The 15,773-nt window shown below is 41.3% G+C and overlaps 1 protein-coding gene across 1 annotated transcript in view; it reads right to left on the reverse strand.

The window, feature by feature from the left end:
* Window positions 1-15,773, reverse strand: part of LOC137912756 (plakophilin-4-like) — a 50,037-nt gene that overhangs the window by 24,235 nt on the left and 10,029 nt on the right. The window contains exons 3-7 of the mRNA XM_068756894.1: window positions 11,277-11,389; window positions 7,721-7,755; window positions 4,686-4,805; window positions 4,195-4,388; window positions 2,929-3,496 (exon numbers count right to left, since the gene is read on the reverse strand). Of these exons, the coding sequence (XP_068612995.1) occupies window positions 2,929-3,496; window positions 4,195-4,388; window positions 4,686-4,805; window positions 7,721-7,755; window positions 11,277-11,389 (1,030 nt within the window). The remainder of the gene's footprint in view (window positions 1-2,928; window positions 3,497-4,194; window positions 4,389-4,685; window positions 4,806-7,720; window positions 7,756-11,276; window positions 11,390-15,773) is intronic.

Genomic DNA, 15,773 nt, shown 5'->3' on the forward strand with positions numbered 1-15,773 from the left:
AATGAAAAGAAGGTTAATGAGGCAGCCTGGACCAGCAGATACTTCTCATTCCATGTAAAGCCTGCATGGCCATATGAACCAGGTTCAGAGGAACAGAATCTACCAGTTGCAGGACTTGTTGTGCATATGTTTGTGCATTAGCAGCCCAACTCCTGGAACTGAAACACAAACTCAGATTAAAGAAAATCCATCGGCATTCTGCTCGCCGGATTAAAAAAAAGTCACTTCTAAAGGCGTCTGCAAATTGTCAGTGCAAATAACATACTGGTGTCTTTTGAGGATGAATGCTCCACATTCCTGGTGCGTTATAGTCATTTAATTCTCCCCCTTCAACCCGCTCACCGTGGCTTTAACAGATTACACTTGGCAGAGGCTAGATGAAGGTGGTGGCTTGGTGCATGCTTGCTCTGGAGAAACAAACACTTAAATGGATGCTGACTGCATTCCTCGTAAAAGAAATATATATATATTTTCAAAAACCCTCTCCAAAGTCACAGGAGAAGTGGCATGATAACCAGACATAAGACATAAATGAGAGAATGACTGTAAAAATAGTGTAACATGTCAGCCGAAGAACCACGGCAGCATAAAACGACCGCATTGCTTTGGTTGTCCAAATTAATAATGCACAGTTGCAGATGTTGCAGTTGTTCTGACATGGGCATCAAGCATAACGATCACAATATTATGGAAAATGTCATAACTTTCCCATTTTTGAGCAGCAGGCGAAAGATATGACTTCACGGCCAATATGAAGGCAAGGAAGGGAGCCGGGTGGGAGGTAGGAAAACTGAAATAATGGAAATAAGAGGAGAGCAAAAGACAGAAAATGCCGGTAAACAGAGTTGAAAGTCTTCTGACAGAGGAATCCACAAAATCATCAGCAGCAACCAAAATGTGAGGAAGAACACAGAAGCACGCTTCAGACAGAACAACCACTGATGGCAGTTACTTCAAGGTGTTTTGCCATTTTCCAAATTATTGAAACCGAGAGAATCCATGTGATGATTCTACTTTGCCCCATTATGGCTCAAACATTTGTGAAAAATGATTTAGCTTGAGATGAGTCCTTTGACGTTAATGTGAATAAGGATGACTGTTGTGCAGAAGACACGATAAATCAGAAGTGGACGACGTGGTGGAAAAAAAAAACAGACAAAGAAGAAAGAGTTAGAGCCAGCATCCATTCTACCCAGAGGCTGTCTGAAAAGTAACTTATGTGTGCCTGAAACATCACCACTCTAAGCCAGAGGTAGGGATCTGATAATTTTGGATTGATCCCGAGTGTCCACAATGCAGTTTTCAGGCTAATAGTCGAAAGTGGAGTATTAATGTCTCCCTACTTCTGTTTAGGCTTTTTAACTTAAAGTAACAGATGACCCAATTTAGCAGTTCTTACCTCCACTGAAGGGTTATGTTGGTTTGTTTGTTTGCCTGTCTGTACATATTCAAAAAGTTAAGAATAGATTTTGATTAAATCTTTTAGAATCTGTAAGATTACCAAAACCACAATCCATCAAACGTTTTGGTGGAGAGCCACATCAACATTCTGAATTTTGGGATAATGGGACAAGGTTTTTTTCTTCTAACATCAAGGATAATGTTTGGCATGACATAATAACATCGGCATAAGACACACATCAAATATTATCTGAATCCAACCATTCGTCCAGATCTGGTCCAAAATTTGCGATTTTGTAGCCCCATGGAAAATCCACTCCTGTGATCAGATTGGCATTGAAACTTTTGATTCAATTTGGTGCTAAATTTGACTTATTTGCGAAAGATCTCAAAGAACAATGTTTTTCAAAAGTAATATTCAAACTAATAGTGATGCAAATGTTGTTCAAGATTCTAGTGGTAGGTTTTCACAACTTATGAGGGTCAAACTATGTGGGGTTTCCTGCTTTAAGGGGACATTGCTGTAAAACAGAACGTTTGTGTGTGTGTGTGTACACATTTAATTTGGTAAGAGACCATGGCAAACAGAGTGAACAGATTAAAATGACAAAAACAAAATAATAAGGAATCATTGCAATTTGCTTTCCTTTACATAGGTGAGTAAGAAATTGATAAATGTGATCAATAAATTGATAAACAAACAAATAATTCTGCTGTATATAGGATTACAGCTGAAGAGAAATGTATCCCTTATTCTTCAGATTAAAGGACATGTGTTTTATTCTTACTATTTTGTATAAGATGATTAGACAAATTGCACTCTGCAGCATGTGATCTCTCACCTAAGAACACTACAAAAAACCAATGCAATGGTATTTGGTTGGACATGATTGCTTACCCCCCAACAAATAAAAGACACGCATGCAGTACCGACATGCAAACGGGTGACGATAGCAATTTCACACAATAACTACCGTAATAATGTTCACCTTGAGCGTCAACATCAATCAGGGCATCTAGTTCTTCCCCACGCAGCATGAAGTAAAGCAGAACATGCTCCATTTATCTTGTAATAATTAACCAATGATTTTCTGAAGAAGTGTTTTTTTTTCTTTTGCAGGAAAACAAAATGCTATTTGGCATGTTGCAGCAGGAATATATTACTACTGTGATTTTGTTTTCTAAAGTTGAAAACAATAACAGACACTGAAATGAAATAAGTATTGCAATAAAGTTCCTGTGGTTATCCAAGCAACCTCCTGATTAGCTTAGCGGTTATATATAAATTAAAAAGCCAGGTACTTTCTGGTGGGGTTTCTTTCAGGGTAGATAATGATCTTTTGTAAACATGAAGTGAATTAATGATATTTGCAACAAAACAATAACAGTCCTAAATCACACATGTAAAAATTTAGAATTAATGGAATAAAAGTTAAATGTTGTACTTGACGAACTTTCCTGAAGAGTTTGATTATGTGATACATATTTCATATTTACCTGCGTGTGTGTGTGTGTGTATCTGGGAACCTGTGAGGTGGTCAGGTCGCATCATCCTCTCATAAATGTCATAACTCTGGGGTGCGTAGAGGTCGGCGTTGTGGAGCAGGGAGCGGGGCAGCGTGGAGCTGTAGTGTTGGGGCACAGCAGTCATGCTAGCTCTGATGGGAGATGACGAGTGACTCGGCTGTTTGCTTAAAGGAGAATTGATTCCATCCACCATGGTCAGTGGCGAGCCCATGCGTCCCGACGATGCCGAGGCCTGATACGGCGAGACGTTTTGGCTGGTGCTGCCTGAACGCGAGTTTGTGGAGCTCACGCGTCTCAGTGCAGCAGGGGAGTTCTGCGCGGAGTAGGGCGAGCCGCCGCCGGAGGTGGTAGAGTTGCGCTGGGCAGAGGGTAAGGTTGTAGAGAAGATGCTGGAGAGGGGTTTGGGTTCAGTTACAATTGGGGAGCCATAGGCACTGCCAACCGTAGTACGAAGGGAGCCGCGGGAGGGGGACATGCCGCTCGTGTGCGCTGGCGAGTGAGAGCGAGAAGGCATTGAGCTTACCCTCCGCATTGCTCGGCCAGGCCCTGCTGATGCCACTGCTGGAAGCTGCAGGACAGACAGAAAGCAATATGGTGCCCAACAAATACAAAAACATTGTCATGTTGTATTCACTGCTATAAATGCATTTTTGCAGGGCTGAGAATGTGTCTTTAATGTTGATTTAGTTGATTCTCATAAATGTGTAGCTATAATTTCTATCAATCACTTGCCCTTCGCTTATCTCTTCTTTGTCTTTTTTATCCAATCTTTATCCATATTTTACTGCTGCTGTTTTAGTGAGTGGATCAGTCTCCCCATCCTTTATCTTTGATCGGCCACTTGTGCAGTACTTTGAATGGCATGCAGATGGTTTGAAAGGTGCACTGTAAAGATTGGCGGTTTGATGGAGTGATCGACATGTTAAATAACACAAAGCATCACAAGCACCTACTCACTGGCTTTTGCCGTATTTAGTCTTTTTTTCCCGTCCTCTACGGTGTGTGTGTGTCTGTTTGGTGTCTCAGTGGTCTCTGTAGGACGTATGATTATGTTACACTATACTGTGTACCCTCTGTGCCTTTATGCACTATGTTGCTGCCTTTTTGGTGCAACTCTTTTGTTGTCAGAAATTTGACCAACTGAAAATTAGAACTGTTTTCTAGGTATACATATATTAGTATTCTGTGTAAATGCATTCGAAATATTTACAAATAGCTTTTCAGATTGAAATAGCAATATGTTGTCTGTGTCATTGCTGGCCGTACCTGGGCTGAAGCCTGGCCCTCTGCCCTGGCTTTCCTCAACAGGGTTCCAGTGCCTGTGCCAGGGAAGGAGTGTTGCATCCTAAGCTCAGCCTTGCCAAGGTTCTGGCTGCTGTGGTAGCCATTGCTGGTGTCCTGGTAGCCACTGTCCGAGTATGAATTCATCTGGTTTGAGCTGCGGGAGTTCCCCGCAGACCCTGAGACAGAGAAATGGGAATGAATGAAGAGAACACGAGAATAACGCTTTCATGATAAAGACGACCTTTATCTATGCAGCCTTCTTAAAGCTAAATGCCATATGAGGGGGAGGGGTGTGGTGGTGGTGGGGCTGTTAGCGTGCATCACTGTCTTTGACACTCGAAGCATCAGTATGGAAAAATTCAAAGTGTAGAACAAAAGTTAAATCGCTGTTTATAGCTGAAAAGTCTCCGTAAACAAAGATCTGAGAAGCGAGGGTTGCAGAAGATGGAAAGATTACAATAACAGAGCCTCACTTTCATGGAGGGAGCAGTGGTCTGGGGAGTACACCTGCTCTGACTCGGCCCTGATGTGGTAGCTGGGCGACTGAGAGCTACCAGCCACCCGGGACTCTGTGTCCCCTGGGGCGGAGAGTTCTGGAGGGGGAAACACAGTACAGCAGGAGGTCAGATGCAGAATAAGAGCTTTGAGTCGGAAACTATTACAGCTAGGTCTTTAGTTAGTTTTGATTTTAATAGAAATATTATGATCGTCATTAAACAGCTAAAATATTGGACCCGAAAGGTAAAACAGAAGACAGAATTTATGAAACAGCTTCACAAATATGTACAGTTGGATTTGGGGAAAGGATGTGAAGAGCCTCAGTCATTCTACATCCTCCATCCATTCCTGCAAGTCCAGCTGACTTTATTCAACACAGATCTAATTTAGGAAGGCAAAGTTGGGCATCTTGTCACTTCGATTGTGCGTAGAGCCACAGAACGCCATTTTGCTCCCTTCATACATGACAACAATCAATGAGATAAACTGATATAAAAGCTCTCATATCCCTGTGCACAATTCTCCCACACAATCACAACACAGCTAAGCATGACCGGTGTCAATGGGCTGCTCTGCAATCACAAGAACAATAGGTGGCAAGTGGAGGGAAACAATGAGGTAAACATTGGCGGGTTGGTCTGTGGGATCCTGATGGTTAGTTGCCGTGACAGCGAGCGATGAACCCTGCTAAGAAGCCGCCTTGTTGGCTGAACTAACCTGTTGAATAAATCTATTGACATACAGGCCTGCGGTTTTTGATGGCTGATTATTTTGCCTGCTCAGTGACTTCAGCAGGTATTAAACGGACTACTTGACTATTGTGTCCCTTTCTATTTTGGTGTTTTATTGTTCCAATTCATTGCAAATCCTGTATAAATTAAAAACCTTATCAATTTCTATTTCAGATTGTTTAGCCTTGCAATTTCGTGTCACCATTCACATTCTGTTGTAAACAGGACAGATTATTTTTTCATTATCTTCGTGTCTGTATCCTGATTTTTCTTTTTTTAATAAACATGGACGGAAAAATGAAAACTGATAACCTCCACAATGTTTTCAAGGGCTGCTTCTTTTTTACTCTATTTATTGGTAAATAATGAAACTACTGATGAAGTGCTTCCTTCCTTCAATTCCAGTGTCAAGCACACAGTGTGGTTTCAGACCAGAGGCTTTTTATTCTGAGCCTTGACCCCGTTTGATAAATAAGATGCCAAAAAGCCAGAACAAAGGAGCACAGAGAGGAAGAGGAGACGGTGATGTGAAACACAGGGGTGCCGTTAATCACATTTGAGATCAAATATTAATTTCATATATCCATATGGCGGCACTCACAATTAGCTCTCTCAGCCGTTATGATTTTAGTTTCATAAATGGGGTTATTTATTCTGTTATTTATTCTCTGTTATGTTTTTCTCTCAAACATGTAAGAGCATTATCAGTTACACATGCGTTGCCTTGGTAACTTCAGAAGTCTATTAATCATGTGGCCATACATTTTCCTGTCCATAAATGACAAATATTTCTAAGAAAAACTGCTGATTAGTTCACAGCGCTGAGCGCCCACACAGATAACCATCTGTAACTCACAAATGTCAATCCCATTTTCCTCATTTACAGGTTTTAGTTGTTTTAATGATTTTCAGTTTGCTACCTTGACTTGAAAGATCGGGGATGGGGAGAAAAACTCAATTAGCAAAATAATGGAGACCAGTTGTGAGGACAGCGTCTCGGTACGTGACTGAGGAATGCTGCGACATTTCACTTTACAGTGTGGTAAAGCCAGCAACCAATTTAGCAGTGGCTGGCTGGTTTCTTGATTTCTGCTATTATTACTGGTAAAAATAGCTAACTTTTGAAGCACGATTCCCTTGAAAGCTAAAATAGCTATTTGGTAAGAAATTCAGCCGACTCAGCCTGTCATCATGCTTATTCTCTTTATATAAATGGCTGATGCATTTAAAAATGCTGAACATACAGACTGGATTTTCTTCAAAATGACATGGGCTCCAGCTTGAACATGATGCTGCTATGTTTAACTAACATATCAGAAGAAATCCAGTTGCATAAAAAGAGATGAGAAGTAAAAACAGCCGCAGAGAGAAAGCTTTTATTCTGCTGTGCCCGTCTTCTATAATCCGGGGACAAGAAGCACGAATCATTGACATTTCCTGGGGCTAAAAGGTTACTTTCCACAGTAAAAATTATGTCTGAAATTCTGAAAGCGAAGGGAAATACGGTGGCCCACGAGGTCCCACAGAAAAGCATGGCCCATTATGCAGTGTATTACACCGCATTTATATTGGAAGAAAGTACATCAACACATCGGATTATCATTTATCATCTACAGTACAGTGAGAATTCAATAGAAACCAAAAACAGTGATTGTGATTAGAACCAGTGTGTTCAAACAGTAATCAAATGCACTCAACAAGGAAGCAAGAATATTCCTAGGGCACATGTACTTCTGGCAGGATCGACAAGAAAAGATAAATGACCATTACAGAACCACCATGCAATTAATAAGCCCTGCAATCCATTAGTACGTTCATTTACTCTGCTCAATGCTGAAGAAAAATGTGAACTAAACAAGCAGAGAGATCCTAAAAATCCAAATGGTGCTTGTGTGTGTTCACACAGATGTGTGTGTACTGTACTGTACAAATAATGACAGTACCGGACAGTATAATATAGTATATATATATATATATATATATATAAATAATATAATATAGGAAGCATCCAGAGGAAGTAGCGAGGACCTGTTGCCATGATGCTACTGTACTACTCTGTAATACTATTGATACTCCTCGGGACCAGTGATTTGTTGATTCACATTAATTATCTGACAAATTCACCAAAGCTGCTTCTCAGGTTATTCCAGGTCTAGTTACAGGGAGAGATGTGTGTGAGAAAGTGTAGCGTGAAATCATAATGCTTATACCAATGGTAAGTGTGGAATAAAGTAACATCGATAAGAAGCAGCATATCCAGAGTGTTTGAGCTGACATACCTGCAGTTCTCCACGGTAAGGACTTCTCAGATGAGCTGTGGGGTGAAAAAGGGAGATTAAAATAATTGTAATATTTGCTCTTCAAACCAAAAAGCATCCCAATGAAATAAAGACTGAAATCCTTCACAACAGGGTCACAGATGGTAATTATTCTACACTTGTGGGGTATACTGCCTACATTCAGATTTAATGTTTGCATACAAGTCCATTTATGTCATCTGTATTTAACAAGAACTAGGGTAGGGTTTATTCCCATGAAATTATAAATTTTGAACTGGATTTTTTATTAGCATTTAATTTTTTAATCTGGAACTACAATTAATATAGGTTGATTTTCTATGGCAAGCTTAAAGTGTAATGTTCCAGCCACATAGTGATTGCAGTTTGTGACTCCCACTCAGTCACAACCACTGAGGATACCCAGCACCAAACAGGAAGGATGGAGTGATGGTGTGCAGCGACTGAAGATGAATTGTCTGGCTCACAGCAGAAAGGCTCCCAATCAAGCACCTAGTAGACGATGGAATACGTCTAGCAGAATCTGCATCGACCACCGGCTTTTAATCGACCTTCTGTTCTTTGGCCTCATTTGGAAAAATGTCTCGAGCATTACAATGACTATTTTGTCATCTATACTTTGTTATCCTTGTTCATTGGCTCTTCTTGTGCTGATTGGAGTGACTTGGGCAAGCTGAGATGTTTCCTGATGAATCATCATTTTGCAATCTTTTGCACTACATTCATTCATTCATTCATTTTCTAACCGCTTCATCCGTTATCGGGTCGCGGGCCAAGCTGGAGCCTATCTCAGCAGTCAATGGGCGAGACGGGGTACACCCCGGACAAGCCGCCAGTTCATCGCAGGGCAACACAGAGACAGACAGCCACACTCACACACTCACACCTACGGGGCAATTTAGCAACAACAATCCACCTAAGCTGCATGTTTTTGGTGGAGGGAGGAAGCCGGAGAACCCGGAGAACCCGGAGAGAACCAGGATGAAGCATTACATTCAGAAAATACTGCTAAAGTAATTTTGACTGTAAATTTGGGTTTGACAAAACTTGACCAATTATTGATCTGACTGAAAGGAACACTTCCACAAAAATGACCTGTTAGGCCTCAGCCAGAAATGTAAATGCAGAACAGAAACGCAGAAACGCAGTGGCCTCTAATGAGCAACTTACATTGTGAACTTTGAAAGACCTGTGAAAGTACTTTCTGACCCAAAGAAAGGAAAACCCATTCGCTTCACAAAGAGCCACTTTTCCAAGGTTGTTTATTACAACATCCAGACACCGAGCAGGGGAAGTCTTTTCTTTTATTGCTATATCAATCCTATTACGCATCTGATGGTGCATCTACTGCTATTCATCTCACTAAGGCGTCACTCAATGAGTGTTAAGAGGCACAGCTATCAGAATTTTAATGAGCACATGGCAATTAAAAAGAGGAAGCCCTGTGAGTTGTGCTTCACTGAGCCAAGTAGAGAGACTGTCTGGCTGGGTGAAGACAGCGTAAAGTAATTGCAAAGCAGATGCTGATAAACAACTGGCTTTCTCCTGGCAGGACATTATTTGTCCCATAATCCCCTTTGTTTGGGGGCAGGTCACATCTTTCAGGACATTTGCCAATCACAATGGAGTGGTCAACTTTGAAGGTGTCACAAAATGTGAACCCTCCCATCAGAACCCTGGGAATGTGTTGTTACCGCCGCTGTCATCCTGCTGAGCTATAGAGCATAGCTGTGACCCCAGGAGCCAAAGCTAATCTCCATTCACACACAAACATGCAGTGACTTCCATTTTATTCGTCCCCTGGCTTCAAAAAAAGGTGTCAAGATGCTGCTGTTATGCTATTCTAGGAGTCCCTGAGAGGTGGTGCATGCATGTTGGTTCCCAAGAGAGAAAAGCAGTTACTTTTATATTTGCTTTGTTGTTGTGATTGTGTGATTCTGTTTTCTGGTTGAATTATTGGTGTTTAATCAGAATAGGATCATTGGACACCTGCAGAATAAAAATGTCTAATGAATAGACCTGATTGTTAAACCACAATTCAACAATTAACTACAGTTCCTGAGAAGTCTTGCAACCATTTGCGAGACTCATGGCAGCAGTATCGGTAGTTTGTTTCTCTGTAGCTATTGTGAAGCAAGGTCAAAGGAAAAACTTAAATTCCATATTATGCATTAGCGTGTCCATTTAAGATGAGCAGTCAATTGAACTCGAGATTTCTTTGTGCATTCAGATCATTTAGAGATCAATTTTCAGAAAAGAATAATCAGTTTACCAACAGAAACGGTTTAATGTTGAATTATTTTTTGCTTAAAACAAATAACATGAGCAAAAGTAGCAAGATTCCCCAGCCGACAATTAATATTAGTGTCAAATAGTGTTTGTTTACCGCACAAACGAGAAATATGCAGCTTTTGGAGCTTGAAGACTTGTGATTGAGTCCTGAACAATAAATGTAGCGCCAGCATCCGGAAGTTTCTTTACCTTTACATTCTTATACACCATTATACACTTTAAGGTCCGATCACTGAAGCAGTTGCATTTTAAGTGTTCAGGGTTGATGAATCATTATTAGAACACCCACACGGTATATCGCTGTGTATCTCCTGTTGGCTGTGACAGATGCAAAGCAGCAGAAAATAGCAAAGAACAATCCCATTAAAAGTCCTTGAAAAATGTCACAGTCTATTAACCTCTATTTTAATTTCCCTTGCTATTTCAAGGAATTACATTTTTAATCAGGCCTAGATGACGGTCTACATATTACTTACACAACAAGTACAACTACAGCTGAAAATGGTGACGCATGACTGGATGTTACAAAACTTAATTTAGCTTTCTGTGAAAGTGCAGAGCAGCATAGCAAAAATTATAGCTCTAATTTTAGAAAACCGTGATTTAAGTGTATAGATTTGTAGCGATGCTATTGGTTCCTGTACTTCACTGTCTACCCTCTGCACCTTTGACAAATGACAGTGAGGTAAGTCTGCGTGGTAACACACGGCTGATGTCAACCCACTGGGATTTTGTTCAGACGTATTGAGCTGTAAGAATGAACCTGACTGTGTGACTGGACAGAATGCGTGGCCACTGAGGTGTGATGATCAGGCAGCCTCGTGCTGCAGCTGATCAAGTGTCTTCCCAGAACAAATTCAGAAGCGCCAAACTCTTTTCAGACTGACAGTAACGCTTTACTGAGCAAACAAGACTCGACGAACTGACGTATTCACAATCGAAAAAAACAGACTGTTGCTGAAAAACACGGGCTTGATATTTGGTATGCAAACATCTTCCCATTTCAGCTCAACTTAATCCACTGATGAGAAGGAAACATCTAATCTCTTTAGATTAGATCAAACCAATTTTGTCCATTTCATAATAACAAAACATAAAATGTTTATGTTCACCAATCGGATACCCCATCAATGTGCCATAAGGTGGAATGAATGGAATACGGACACTGTTGTGAAGGATGAAATAGCCATATGTTAGATTGCACTGTGTGAGCTTGTGTGTGTGTCCGTGTACATGTTCTCATCACCTGCTGCTACCAGAGCCTGGCGACTCGGCTCCGAGTCTGCATCTTTCCAGTTGACTGGCCACAATCTGCCTCTCCACTTCCAGCTCCCTGGTTAGCCGCTCAAACTGGAGCTCCTGCAAATAAGCACAGCAGAGACCGACAGTATTGAGGGACAGGACAACAGTCTCCTCAGAGAGAGCTTCACCCACTTCTCTTCTATGAGAGGCTGGCTGACAGTCTGACAGCTTGCTTCTACAGCGTTATTCTTCATCATGACATGTAGGTTAATGACACAAAAGAGAAGCACGCGGCAACAAAAACAGGATGTTTGCTCACAACTTGCTTATAAAGCAGGCATCACACACATTCCTATAAAGCCACAAACGGCACACACTTACATTCTGCATGAAACTGCTATTTTTCTCACCACGTAAAGGGACGAGCAGGACTTCAGTGGATGATATTTGCTTTGGTAGCCCTGTTTCTATGGGAGTTGGGCATAAATCAGTATTTGACCAATTATCCAGCCTTAGCCAGGCTGTTAGTGGCACAGCTTTCTCGCTCCCGGTGCTGCATCGTGACACTCATAAGACACTCACAGGGTCTTCTGTACACAAGCATACACAGGCACATTCATTTATAAGCAATCACATTGTCATGTATGAAAAGGATACAAGCACCAGCACCAAACCCTTTTCTTACAAAAGGCCTCATGCAACCTAAATCCTTGCTTTGCTATCTGGAGCTGTCCCTTATAATGTCCATTACCATGCTCAATTACATTCACGGGCAGCTGGGCACATTCACAGACACATCAGTATCTCAGCTTCTATTGTGTCCTGTCTGAAGACGTTTAGCGGCTCTGCAGCACTGAGGCCAGCCCACTTTCCACGCCTCCCCTCCACTGTTCCCCGAGGGTGCACGGAAATTTCCCCTCACACTATGCACATGCTCTTTTCATCCCACCTCCAAAAAAACTGCTTTACGCTCCGCTGCTCTTCTCTGCCTCGGTAAAATATATGTGTGGTTGACTGTAGTGAGACGTGGAATGCAGGAGAGAAAACGATTTCCCTAATATGATGATATTGTATCACGGGGCTGGGATACCAGTGTGATTCCACTACTGTTCCCGACTACTTCTTGTGCTGCACATAAAGATTACACAGGCCTTCCCTTAAGAAATGAATATAGACAGAGCTCAACGATAAATTACACAACAGCACAGTACACACAGTACACAAATGAAACGAGTATCCTGTAGCTCACAATGAGTATCAAAACATATATGAGTAGGGCCGGTTTACAATACTGAAAATCAACCTCCTGATGAAATGGTCCACAATACGATCACATCTCATTTGTGTGTGAATTAGCACAGCTACTCTCAATGCTGCAAGAAATGCATAGTTTGCATCAACTTAACAGCAAATTCAGCTCCGGCACAGCTGGTCCAGGGCGGTATCGTTTCACAAGGTACCGTAGAAAACATAAAAGGAGAAATAGTCCACTCCATAGGTGGGAAATCCCATCACAAGGCTCAGAAATTGTGCTTTTACTCAATCGCGTGGAGATAGTGCAGGTCATGTGACTGAAAAGGTAACATGTCTTTAATGTAAGAGAGATCATATTTAAATACTGTTTGGTCTCTTTGGATATGGATTATTAGGTCATTTTCTGATTTAAATTATACATAGGAGCAAATGGGATTACCAGAGCACAAGTTTTAGGTGTAAAGCAATGAAGGAGTGACTGAGACTTCAATGAGACACAGAACAGGGTTTTTTATTAAACAGTCTAAAGGTCAAAAATGTTGCTGCATCACAAGGTATGAGGACTGAAGGCACTCAACTGGAACAGTTTATCAAAAGCAGGACGGCTTTAATTTTTGTCAGTTATGGTAGATCTCTCTTCATTGTCACAGTCTATCTGCAGCGAGTGAGTTGCAGTCCAAAGCAGTCCACTGTAATTAGAACTGCTTTGTCCTTACCGACTGCTGGCTGGATGGATGATTTATGACCTACAGACCATCCAGAGGAAAAGAAGAAACTGGATCAAGATGACCAAAAATCTCTGATGAGTTCTGATTTCAGTCAGAGGCTGAATACACAGAGAGGCTTTACTCCTAACGCACAACTGCCCCGTTTGGTGTAAATGAATACAATGACCGGGCAGTTAAAGTCACATGAGTAACACAAGGAAGAGTAATTTAAAAAAGACAGCTGAGTCCTGTTCCCGAGGTATTGAATAAAATACTCTGGGGTGTGACGTATGGTTTTAATGGCTTCTAAATAGTTTTTAAACTCAACAGTAACAGATGCAATTTTATAAAATGTTGAATGTAGTTGTCCAGGATTTTCAAATCTTACAGGAAACGTGGAGCAGAAACTCTGACACAGAACAAACTGTTGTTTCCAAACGAGGAGTGACATTTCCTGTTCCTAAAATTGTCCTTCTTGGCAGAACAGATCTTCTGCCTTCATTATCTAACTGTTTTGTGGCGTCAGCATGTTCAGTAACTTCAACTAAAGCAGGGATCTCAAACTCGTGGCCCGTGGGCCATTTGCAGCCCGCAGGATGATCATTTGTGGCCCTCAGGACAATATGAAAGTTTAAGGTTAATGCGGCCTGCGAGTTTTATATGAATTCTTTTCTTTTTTTTTCGGAACAGAATGAACCTTTTCCAAGGACTATAAGCTGGTAACTTGTGAATGTCATAATTGCTGCTTTATTGTAGAAAGTAACGAGATCGAGGGCGTCTGCGCTGCAGTAAGTCACTACATGAATCGTGCCACAATTAATACCTTAAACAGCTTTACGACGCATTGAATGGAGTTCCGACTGACATTAGGTATAAAGTTAGACAAATATTGGCATTGCTTGTTCATTTTTGCTACATAAGTTCATCAAAAATGTGAACTATCTCGGTCCAAAGCACGTTTAACTGTTGTTGCTGTTATTGTTGTACACAATTATGCCGCCTGTCAAATGTTTGTTTCTGTTCCTTTCATTTAAACATACGAAACTGGAAAGCTCAGTATAAAATATATATGATTATTCATGCATGTTGTAAAACCCTTTATGAGAACAGCAAACAGTGAATCAAGGCCAATCAGCCGAGCCGTGCAGCTGCAGTGAGCGGAGATGACGCACCAGCAGGCTTGCAGAGGACCCATGCAGGGACGCAGCGGCTTGGCATTAACACTTTGGGAATGTTTTACCTCAAGAAATAAATTTTTTATTAATTTCAATAAATTATTTGACTGAATTAAAAAAGGGTCTCTGTAAGTTACTTATTTTGCACGGATGGACTGATGCGCAGATTCTAATATCATTCTTAAGTGTACAAATAAGTAATACAATTTACAGAAAGCAGCATTGACGCTGCTTTAAGGGGAACAGAGGAGCTAAGTTGTGCAGGCGGGGGCTTTATATCGGACAGCAGGTCAAGGTAAGTTTAACCCGTTATCATGCATCATTCAACACAACTCTGCTATGACGACCACTTTTCCACTGATTGCAGTTGAGCAAACGTCACCAACCCAACCCTCGGCAGAATGATTGTAGCCTCCAGTGACTTCCTGCTCACATGTATTGTGTAATTTGTGAGCACATATGGATCTACGGCATTAATGACGGAAATGTTCGCATCGTATCTCTATCTTGTGTTGATAGAGTCTCTTTAGAGTCCGATTCACTTTGTCTATTCGTGATGACGCTGCAAATATGATAAAATAGTTGAAATTTGCGAGTGAAATATAGTAAACAAGGCGCGCAAACGAAGCAGCTTGCCTATGAAGATGGTATCTCCGGGGGCGGTCACATGACCTGTGGGAACTATGTATTGGAAAAGTAAGATGCTTGTTATGGGCGAGGTTAAGCTTTCTGTTTTTGTGGAATGCCTGATGTGGCCCAACCTCACCCAGACTTTGCCTCCTGCGGCCCCCAAGGTAATTTGAGTTTGAGACCCCTGAACTAAAGCATCACTTCTCATTAGTTGCACATAAAGCCGCAGCCAAAGTAAACAGCTCTGTCTTTTTTAAAGCACAAAAAGTGAGATGGCCTTTTGATTACATGCACCATTACATTAATCATGCACAGCAAAGAGACATCTGTTGTAGACATGGCAGTCACTACTGATATTCTGCACTAAATCTAGAGTTGACAGCCGTCCTGCCATCATGCCGACCCTAACGCCACAGTTTTTCTGGAGGCAGTCTGTATGTTCCTTTCTCTGGATTGATAAATTGGTAGCATCCCTGTTATAAATTTTACAGATATTGTCTCTGTCGTATTGGTGTTGTTACTTAAATATTTATTTTTTTATTCCAGAAGAACAATTTCCATCAGTGATCGTTTGCGTGGATAATGGAAGAGTTAAGTGGCTGATTCTCCAATCCTTTAGCCTGCTGGAAACATCGATGCACTCTTTCTGTCATGCCAAATTGACTGGCCTCAAATACCTTAAAGGAATGCTGCCAAAAAAAGACCTTTAAAACCCCTTTTCTCACAGACAGTTCA

Source organism: Brachionichthys hirsutus, unplaced genomic scaffold, assembly GCF_040956055.1.
Source record: "Brachionichthys hirsutus isolate HB-005 unplaced genomic scaffold, CSIRO-AGI_Bhir_v1 contig_790, whole genome shotgun sequence".
NCBI lineage: Eukaryota > Metazoa > Chordata > Actinopteri > Lophiiformes > Brachionichthyidae > Brachionichthys > Brachionichthys hirsutus.